Below are 11,066 nucleotides of genomic sequence, written 5' to 3'. Positions count from 1 at the left end.
TAAGCTTTATTTTTTTAAAATAATTTTAATGAGCATTTACAGAGATTTTGGATTTCCATTCATTCATTGCTGCACTTCTCTCCCTGTCCAGCCCTCCCCCCAACCCAGTTCACTCCTCTCTTTCAAAAGTAAAGGAAAAGAAACACTCCCTCCCTGGGACACAATCCCACCACACCCCTCTATTTTCATTTTTCTTAACTCGTGGGTTGAAACTTTTTTCAGTTCTTTCAGCTTGAAAATGTCAAGTGAGTTCTTCTCTTTTAATTCTCCAATTCCAGCTCTCTGTACACCCAGTTATAGTAGCTTACTTTGTCTTCTTGAGCTGCCCTTTGACATCTTCCATTCAGCTCTTTAACTATCTCTTCCCCCTTTCTGTAAGAATATCTTCAGGTTCACTCAAATCACAAATAAAAAGAAATAAAAAGATTGATGACTGAGACTACCTGATGACTTGTATTTTGTTGTCTGTTTAGACAACAAAAGTTAGTCTTTACTTCTATGTTATATGCATTAAAGGTTGGACTTTTTCTCTTTATACCTAGAACTGTGCCTGATGTACAGTAGTGTTTGTAAATGTTTATCAAGTATGTGAAAATATATGATAGAATTATATTGTGGTCTGTCAATCTTGCTTCAGAGTAGAGGCTGTCCAATTTTTTTTTAAAATTGTGATTTTTAACAAAAGTTTATGGAAAGGCTGGGTTTTCATTCACCCATTATTGCACATTTTCCACCCTCTCCCACCCTTCAGACAGTCTTTTCCCTCATTTGCTCCAATACTGTGTTCATTATCTATCCACTCTTTTCAGTATTTTTAGCATCTTCACTACAAATCTTAACTGAAGGGAACACTGGTAGCCTGGTGGCAAGAAGCTGCGCTGCAGTCCCGAAGGCGTGCAGTTTGAATCCACCAGATGCTTCTGTGGAGAAGGAGTGGCAATCTCCTCCTGTGCCTGCTAGATGAGATTCATTGGTACACAACAACAAGAAGTCTATATTGTCTGAAGTTATCATTAGTCTTTAATGTAGTGTCTAAGACATAAATGGAGTTAAAAAAACTTTATAAAGCAATGTATGTAAATGAATGGATGAATTAAAAAAATCTTGTTTGTATGAAAACTCCTAAAGTTTCTAAATGAAGTTGTAGAAAAAAGGTTTGGAGTCTGCCTTTCTGTGAGCCACTTTCCCTCGACAAATCCTGAGAATTCTAAAGACTGTAGATTTCAGTGTGAAAATTACCATAGTAGCAAAAAGCTGGGGAAACCTTAGAATATACTAATGAAGAAATAGATTTTCCAATAATTTATTCTATTTATTGATTTTGAAAGTAAGCCTAATTTTAAAGAAATACTAAAAATAGGAAAAACAATTAAAATGGCTATTACTATAAAGGAAGCCCGGCAGGCTTAGTGCTTAGAAGCTGCAATCCCGAAAGCACAAATCCAGCAGCTGCACCACGGAAGAAGGATGGGCCATCTCCTGTGCAATTTACTGCCTTTGAAAACTCGCTGCAGAGTCAGCTATATTGGTTGGTTCAGACTTGATGGCACACAACAACATGATTATAAAGGCTAGCTATCATAAAACATTTTTACTTTCTTAAAACAACAGGTTTTTAAAAAATTATTTGCTACTGCAATAAACATAAATGGTCAAATCTAACTTTTCTTACACTAACATATCTAATATGGTATTACTAATTTTAACTAGCAAGGAACTATTTTTATATCACTTTAGTATTTAATTTTTCTTAAAATTATCCTGCTTTAATGAGAATATTTTATGTTGGTAATAATGAGATGCTTTAAGTCTCCTTAGGAAAGCATTTTAGGAACAAATAAAATATATTCTATAAAAGAGTATAAACAACTTACTTCATCAGCAAGTTTCCGGTTAAAAATTCTTGACTCTTCTAGTGGTGACCAGATCTTTATGTCATAATCTATCCCAGATGAGGCCAGAACTAGAAGTATAATGTACATATTTATATAGGTCTTAAAAACATGATATGCATTCATTTTTACCTTTTGATATAAACACAGACATACCTCTATAGCTATCCAGTATTTACACAGCAAAACTAAACTTGAATAGAAATTGTACTGATACATTTGGCTGCTAAGTTGAGAAAAAAATTTATGAAGATTTCCCAAAAGCTACCTTACTACCATCTTTGAGTCACTGAAGTTCACTTCTCTTAGTCACTGCTCTTTTACAATACACAGGAGCAATATGAAATAACGCACTAAAGTAAGCAAATACATTTTGTCCTGGGTGATTAATCCAGCTATGTAAAGACTGAAAATGTTTAGAGGGTCTATTTGCGTAAGTAGTAAAGAGTTTGAGGCATGCAGTACTTTTAAACACCAATAAAATTTAACATTAAGAAGAAACATTATGAGAATACATTATTTCCTTATACTTTTTCTATCAAAGAAGAGGTATTAGGTGTTTTGCCTGTTTAAAATTCTAGTAAGGTTATAATTTACTCTAATGACTGTCTGGGAGGATATTATGATTACTTTAATAACATTAACAACCAGAAAAAATGTTAATTGAACAATTTTATTAATACTTTCTATCCGTTGCCTATAGACGATCATCTTACTTGGGTCAAATGGATGCGGCTGCAGGCAGTTCACCACATGATTATCAGCTTCCAGAAGCATCAAATGCTCAGCAGTGTGGCGATCCCAGATGAAGATATGGCCACAGTCAGAACCACTCATTACAAAGTTAGTACCCCAGAAATTGGCTTCTTTAATCTAAAGGTTAAAAAAAGTAAGTCATAATAAAACTAAAATTCAAGTTATTAAAATGAAGACTTGCACTATACACAAGTTTTTAAAAAACTGGTTTAAGAGAAGAAGAAAGAAATTAAACAGTCTTTGTCTTCTAATATCTTAAAATCATCATATAAAGCCACCACGGTGAATATGGGTAGGGTGAATGTGGACATAAGTAAACCTGAAGACAGGAATTTTGCTTTGTTCAATGCTGTATTTTCAGTACCTGGCACACAGGAATAATTACTAGAATCAATAAATTAGTGTTATGGGCTCTAGATAGTAATGTTAATTTATATATATGATGCTAAAGTTTCCAAAGCTGTCTCATTTCAGCTTTAAAAAGTTTGCCTTTTTATTTGGCAGTTAAAAACTTCTATAATTGAAAAGGGAGGATAGACACATTTTAATATTTTTTTAAACCATGCAACAAAACTGATAAAATGTACCAAAATGGCTATATGACTTTGTAGAAATAGATGCACATGAATCAACCAGGAAAAAGGTCTGTACATCAAAAATCAGAATTTCCTCAAGCATTTTATCTACTGTTGATCCTTGGCTCTTTTTGGTGATTATCAAAAAATAGGAGCCAGTTTTGTTGATAGTTATCAGGAGATAATGACATGGTTAGGGGGCTCTGATGGCTTAGTGGTAAGGAACTGCCTTGCAAACCCAAAGGTATACAGTTTGAATCCACCAACGCTCTGTGGGATAAAGATGGGTCATTTTCTCCTGTGTTTAAATGCCCCTGAAAATTTGCTAGAGGGTCAGCTATGGGTTCTGATTTGATGGTACATGAGAACAACACTGTCCTGGTTATCATTTTCCTTTTTAATTTTCTCATCCTTTTTTTCTAAGTATTTTTATTCATATTTTTTAAGCAGAAAAGAAGAGATGTAAACAATTTATATCTATTAATAATGAGAATTCTTTAAAAAATAAGTTTCAATTATTATTGCCAGTCATATTTTCAGAGGAAACAAATACTTCTCCAATTCAAAGTAACTTTCTTAGTAGGACCTAAAGAAATGAATGGTTCAAGTAACAGTTACTCCATTGGGTGTCTGCACCTGCGGACTGCGAAAGCTTGAAGAGGCCTTACAGTTGAGTTCATTATTCTTGATCAATGATTGAGGAAATTGGGAGTCCAGAAAAGAAACTGATTAAAACAAATCTTCACTGTCAAGTGAAACTTAAAAAGGCTGTATTATTTTTAAAAAACCCAAAACTGGCCTATTTTGCAATAAACTTTCTTTTCACAAATCTAAATCTTCTCTCTAAAACTAACAAAAGTTAGTTTTTTAAAAAAAATCTATGGAAACTTTCAGATAGGAAATAGTGTGAGATAGCAAAACCAAAACAGCAGTCACTAATAAGAGCTTAAAAACAAAACAAATTCGAATCCACCAGATGCTTTGCCGGGGAAGGAGGGACAATCTCCTTCTGTACCAGTCAGATCTGATTTGACGGTACACTCACACAAAAACAATAAAATAAAAAAAGTTTTTAAATTAAAAAAAAATGAAAACCAAGACCCAAACATCAAAAGAAACAAAATTGTCCCTATCTTTCCTCAATAAAGCAGTTTTTCTTTGTAAAAACAATTATCTCTCATGGCATACCATAGGATTTAAAGAACTGCATTTAGGGAAAGCAATGACTATGGAGATGCAATCATATAATACTGAAATCATGCTGGCAGTACATGAAAAGAATTATTATGGGAAAAATCCACACACATTATGAAGCTACAATTTCTCAAAAAAGCCAAGAGAAGCATTTTGTACCATCGTCCGGGAATTGCGATGTCCCTTATATACCATCTTTACTAGTGGCCTTCTAATATTCAAAGTATCCAATTCTTCCATTTCTTTCCTTTCTTTTCTTCGCCTGAAGAATTCCTGAATGCGGGCTACAGCAGAGCGTCTATGCATTACATATCAAGATAAAAACAAAACCAAAACAATTCACAGGTCAGCACAGAAAGACAATGCTACACATGAAAATAAGTCCCGAAAATAACTTACATACATTATTTTAATAAGGCACCCACAAACAAATGCATACAGCAGCACAATAGTGAGAGTACATCAGACTAGTTGAGTTACTAAAAGAAAACGTTTTAGTTAAAGAGATCACTTGGAAATATGGTATTGGTTGAGAAAGTAAAGAGCATGCGACACACTGTTTTTTAAAGAGCTATTTTATAAAAACACAATTTAGATATGAAATTAATGTGCGATACAAAGCAAATGAAACAAAACTGATTCTAGTTTCTTCTCCTCTCCACAGTATGGAAAGGAAAGACAAACAGAAACGAAAAGAACCTAAGGATATTATATAATACCAGTGAGTGAGTTTATGGTTTCAGATTTTATTCGAGGCATGTTCCAAGCAAAACCTAGACTATTCAGAAAAGGAATAATGGAGTTTGTCTTTCTTTTCTTCCTCGAGTGGATGACTGACTATGTGGATGGGCAGGACTATGTGAATGAGGCATGTTAGCTTATCCACAAAGGGACTGGCTATCTCACAAGAGGCTTGGCCAGCCTCAACAATCTACAAGAGGATTGGCTAGTCTCGCCAATAAATTCAACAGCTCTAGCTGTAGAGATGGAATCCTCCCCAGCCAGAGAAGAGAGATCTTACCTACCCTGGTGAAGAGGAGGCAGAAAAATGTAGGATATGCTTGGAGACAGAAGAAATGACCATAATGGAACTGAAGACATGATGGTGAGATGAGATGAGACCTTGGGGGGAGGGGGTAAAGAGCCAATATTGGCAGGACTGAGAACTTTGTTAGACAACTGTGTGGGATTCCAGTGTTGGCAGGACTGAGAAGTTGACAACACTTAGAGCTGAGAGGTTTGAGGCTGTGGTGCCTGCGTGCATATTTTGGGAGCTGTCTTGACTGTATTTTGTACTTAATCTGAATTACAACCTTTGACTTCCCCAATATGGTTCTGTGTGGTCTGTGAGGTATCACATTGAATTTTGGACCCACCAAAGCAGTAAGATTGGTAGTGACATGAGTAGAAAGTCATAGGAGCATGAGAACGTCTGATCTCATGGGAACTGGTTTTGTGCTATTGATGCTGTCGATGGGGATGGTTCACCTTGTGAAGTGGGTAGTGGTCAGATATGGTGCTCCCCACATGGTCCTTGCTCTTTTTACAGGGAATATTAATACATAAGCAATAAAACAAAAACTTTAAAATAATATCCCCCATATACATATTCTATACTGGAATAGAGAGACAAACAATGCAGTTCTAAGCTAAGAGTTTGGGGTTAAAAGACAGCCTCTATCTAGGTTTATTTGATTTAACTAGGAGACAAATGCCTAATGCATGATCTCACTCAATAATCTTAATAATCCATTATTCATATTATTATTTTATGACATATGATAGGCTCAAAAGCCATAATACATGAAAAGTCTACACATTAGTAAAACAAATGCTATAACAAATATTAAAAGCACATGAGCATTATAGAAGAACAGTAAGTAAATAAGTGTTCTGCTTAAAAGTACATTAAAATGAAACAATAACTTGAAGTCTTTTTTTATATTAATAGATTAAAAAGACTGGTAAAGCTGTTTTTTTATCTATCAGTGACAAGAGCTCAGGAAAACAGGCAATATTTGAAAGGATTTGATATTGGTTCTCTACATATGAAAATTAGACTATTTCACTGTAAACACTTCACTGAAGTAAAATACACATACAGGAAGGTGGAAAAATCACAACTGAATGTGGCTGAATTTTCACAAATGAATCAAGTCTATGTCACATGTGACCAGCACCAGTACTGGAAAATAGTGCATAATTTCATCAGAAGAAATCCTTAAGTCTTGTACTTAATTCCTGTCATTACTCTTTCTCCCCTTAAGGGTATCCATACACTGAATTCTAACACCATCAACAATTTTTGCCCATTTTAAAACATTAATTAAATGAAGTAAAAAAATAGAAGTCCTTTTATTTCCAATTTCTTTAGCTAGGCATCTTAAGATTTATCCATGTTATTTAGCGGTGGCTCATTCACCCTCTTTTTTGTAGAGAATTACAGGTTAGGAAGCAGGAATGGCATCCACTTCCTAAACAACATGCCTCCGGAAACTCTGTGAACTTTGATAAATGTCAATAGTTATAGAAAGGCTTCAAGCCTTTTGTTCATAGGGTCGCTATGAGTTGTACTCAACTCGCAGGCACTCAACAACAACAACAATAACAACAACTCAAATGCAAACTCGCTGCCATTGAGTTGTAGGTGACACATAGCTGATCCTTCAGCAGGTTTTCAGAACGTGTAAGCTACATAGGAGAGCCCGTCTTTCTCTCTCAAGAGATGCTGGTGGTTTTGAATCAGCTGTCTTTGGGTTAGCATGTGCCACTCACCAGAGCTCCCCTTCCTTTGTGTAAATGTATCTATCCTTCTATTGTTTGGGTTATAGTTTTTATTTTAAAAATAGCTCGTGTGCCACTTTGAAAACTTGTCAATGTCGTTTGGTAAAACATATGTATATATTTTTATTGGTTATACATCTAAGACAGGAACTTGCCAGATACTGTGTATATGCTCAACCTTAGTAGGTACTTTTGGACAGTTTTCCAACATGGTTGTAAACAGTTTACATTCCTGCCAGCAGTATATTAGAGTTTCAACACACTATATTTTCCAAGAGGTAAGTTAAATATATATTACAATGTAAAACGTGTGTGAGCTTTGATTCAGTAATTTTCTTTTTAGAATATATGTTAGAAAAAGATAAATAAGCAGTCTACAAAAACATGTATAAATATGATGACTATGGTAGTATGAGAACTGCCAGAAGTCCAGGCTGGGTTTAGAAGGGGTCATGGTACTAGGGATATTGTAGATGATGTTAGATGGATCTTAGCTGAAAGCAAAGAATACCAGAGGAATGTCTATCTGTGTTTCATTGACTATGCAAAGGCATTTGACTGTGTGGATCATAACAAACTGTGGCTGACTCTGAGAAGAATGGGAATCCCAGAACACTTGATCGTTCTAATGCGAAACCTATACTTGGACTAGGAGGCAGTCATCAGAACAGAGCAAGGGAACACTGCATGGTTCAAAATTGCGAAGGGTGTACGCCAGGAATGCATCCTATCTCCATACCTTTTCAACCTGTACGCAGAACAGATTATCCGGGAGGCTGGGCTCTATGAGGAGAAATGTGGGGTCAAGATTGGTGGAAGATCTATCAACAATCTGCGATATGCAAATGACACAACCCTGCTTGCTGAAACTGAGGAGGACCTGAAGCACTTGCTGCAGAGGGTCAAGGACTGCAGCCTCCAAAATGGATTGAGGCTCAATGTCAAGAAGACAAAGATTCTCACCACTGGGTCAACTGGCAGCATCAGGATGGATGGTGAAGAGACTGAGATTGTTCACAGCTTCAGTTTGCTTGGTTCCACAGTCAACAGTCTTGGCATCAGCAGCCAGGAAATTAGAAGACATATTGCCATGGGAAAGTCTGCTGTTAGGGAGCTCTCCAAAGTACTGAAGAGCAATGGTGTCTCTTTGGAGACTAAGGTGCGCCTGATACAGGCCATGGTCTTTGCTATCACTTGTTATGAATCAGAGAGTTGGACAATGACTAAGGAGGACAGAGGAAAATTGATGCCTTTGAGCTGTGGAGCTGGAGAAGAGTATTGAGGGTCCATGGACTGCTAGGAAAACAAACAGATTCATCCTGGAACGGGTCAAACCGGGCTGCTCTTTGGAGGCAAGCATTCTAAGGCTCCATATGACATACTTTGGACATGTTGCAAGGAGGGACAGGTCTTTGGAGAGGGACATCATGCTTGGGAGGGTGGAGGGACAGCACAGAAGGGGAAGGCCCTCTATGAGGTGGATGGATTCAGTGATTGGGGTAATTGGGATGGGTGTGTCGGAGACTGTGCGATTGGCCCGGGACAGAGCAGAGTTCAGGGCTGTTGTACATAGCATCGCTATGAGTTGCAAGCGACTTGACGGCACATAACAACAACAACAACAATGGTAGTATAAGAAAGCTTAGAAATTATCTAAATATTCATTTAGAAAGGATAAAGAGAAAAGAGTTAATAACATACAACTGCATCTAAACCACAGGATAAATAATATTCCATTTTATATATATGCGTAGAAAGAATCTGGAACAATAAATACCAATGGTTATTAATAAATTTTTAAGCAATTATCAATTCCCACTTTTATAACAAAGAGGTATTCTTCTTAATATAATTCTTGATACTTCAAGTTGACTTCAGGGACATTATGCTTGAAAAGGTAGGCCAGTGAAAGAAAGAGTGGATAATCTTCAACAAGATGGAATGACACAGTGACTCTCACAACGGGCTCCAGTATATCAGAGATGATGAGGATGGCTGAGGTTAGGGCAAGGTTCAAATCCATCGTTTATTAGATCGTTATGCGTTGCTGACTTGACAAAACCGAACCACAACAATACCTATGACAGGAAGTGCTAAAGGGGCTGTGGCTCAGCTCTCACTGCTAACAAAACGGCCACGAGTTCAAATTCACCAGCTGCTTCATGAGAGAAAGATGTAGTAATTTCCTTCCATGAAGGTTTCAGCCTTGGAAATCCTGCAGGGCAGTTCTACTCTCTCTGTATTATCTTTATGAGTCATAATTGATTTGATGGACCTAAACCCTATGCAAGGAACCCTGGAGGTACTGTAGCTAAAAATGTGGCCACTAACCAAAGGTCAGTGGTTAGAATCCACTCAGTGCTCTGTAGGACAATGATGTATGAGTTGGCTTCCACAAAGATTTATAGCTTTGGAAATTCAAAGAGTGCAGTTCTACTTTGTCCTATAGGGTCACTATGAATTGGAGCTGAATGGAAAACAGTGGATGAGTTTTTATTTTCAAATAGCCTATGCAAAGCCCTACCAACACTAATTACTGTGTTGTAGCTATTTATTTATTTATTTATTTTTATCCAATGAAATGAAAGGTCAGGGAGTCCAAGCACTGAATTTCCATTATACATGTCACACTATCCACCAGAGTGTTTGGGATATATTAGAGTCACTGAATGAATAAAGTAATAATTACAAATTGTTTTATCCAAGAATTCAAAGCAACAACAGACAATTTACAGAGTAAATCTGCATATAATTGACTTAAGAAACTAAAATCGAAATGTCTGACTTTTCATTTTTCTCTCTAGCTGCTTCTCTGAGAGTTTCTTTTTTTCCGACACTGAATATTCTAAAAAATTCTCCTTACAAAAGATAAGAAAAATGCTACAAGATATTTCCAAATTAAACTAGAAAGTTATATGAAAAAGAGCTTGTCAAATACTACTTAAAAGATATTAAAGAAATCTATTTAGGAGTTAAATAATTAGCTTAAGATCCATTGAATAATACCAACAAAAGCGTACAATAAGAATTATTTTGCTATGGGATGATATCAAAGATATTATTCATGAAGAGAGCAAAAGGTCATTATGAAGATAGAGGAGGAAGAGGAGACTGAAAATTATAGTAAAGCATCAAGAAGCCAAAACAAAGGGGAGAAATACAAAAGTAAAAAGATGAACAGAAAATTTCTAACGGTAGCTCAAGATAAAGTACTCCAATGGAATGTGCAAAGACCTGGAGCTGTAGAAGAAAAAGGGAAGAACTCAGCAATTTTCAAGTAGAAAGAACTGAAGTAAAAAACAACCTCAAGCCTTGAGTTTAAATACTGAGAAATGCTATGGGCAAAATCTTGAATGACCCAGGAACATGGAAGTTATATATATATAGTCACCATACCAAAAAGATCTGATTAACCCTGAAAAATTTAAATATCACATGAACATGAGCCAATGGTAATGAAGAAAGAAGTTCAAACTGCACTAAAGGCTTTGGGGGGGGGGGGAAAAAGGCCTGAAGGCTGAACAAGATACCAAATGACATGTTTCAAATGACAGAGGAAGACCTGAACATTTCCTGGCACGAGTGAACGCCACAAAACTTAGAGGACAGCTGGGCTGACTAACTGAAAGAGAACTATATGAGTTCCCATTCCCAAGAAAGGCAATCTAACAGAATGTGAAAATAATAGAAGAATATCAATAATATCATATATAAACAAAATTTTGCTGAAGATGATCCAAAAGCAGCTAAAACAGTACATTGAGAGAGAACTGTCCAAAGTTCCAGCTGGTTTTTTGTGTGTTTTTTTTATAAAGAGGTTTTGGATTTCCATTCATTAATTGCCACAATTTTCTCCCTGCCCACC

General features: G+C 36.2%; 1 protein-coding gene across 4 annotated transcripts in view; it reads right to left on the bottom strand.

Moving 5' to 3' along the window:
• Nucleotides 1–11,066, bottom strand: part of DCAF6 (DDB1 and CUL4 associated factor 6) — a 206,500-nt gene that overhangs the window by 16,979 nt on the left and 178,455 nt on the right. For all 4 annotated transcript variants that reach the window (XM_006887399.1, XM_006887401.1, XM_006887402.1 and 1 more), the window contains 3 exons: nt 4,577–4,715; nt 2,609–2,765; nt 1,875–1,963 (listed from right to left, as the gene is read on the bottom strand). In XM_006887399.1, the coding sequence (XP_006887461.1) occupies nt 1,875–1,963; nt 2,609–2,765; nt 4,577–4,715 (385 nt within the window). The remainder of the gene's footprint in view (nt 1–1,874; nt 1,964–2,608; nt 2,766–4,576; nt 4,716–11,066) is intronic.

The sequence above is a fragment of the Elephantulus edwardii genome, unplaced genomic scaffold (genome assembly GCF_000299155.1).
Source record: "Elephantulus edwardii isolate Elephantulus edwardi_28Jun2011 unplaced genomic scaffold, EleEdw1.0 scaffold00057, whole genome shotgun sequence".
Classification (NCBI taxonomy): domain Eukaryota; kingdom Metazoa; phylum Chordata; class Mammalia; order Macroscelidea; family Macroscelididae; genus Elephantulus; species Elephantulus edwardii.
The sequence above is the reverse complement of the archived record's forward strand: the minus strand, read 5'-3'. Positions and strand labels throughout refer to the sequence as shown.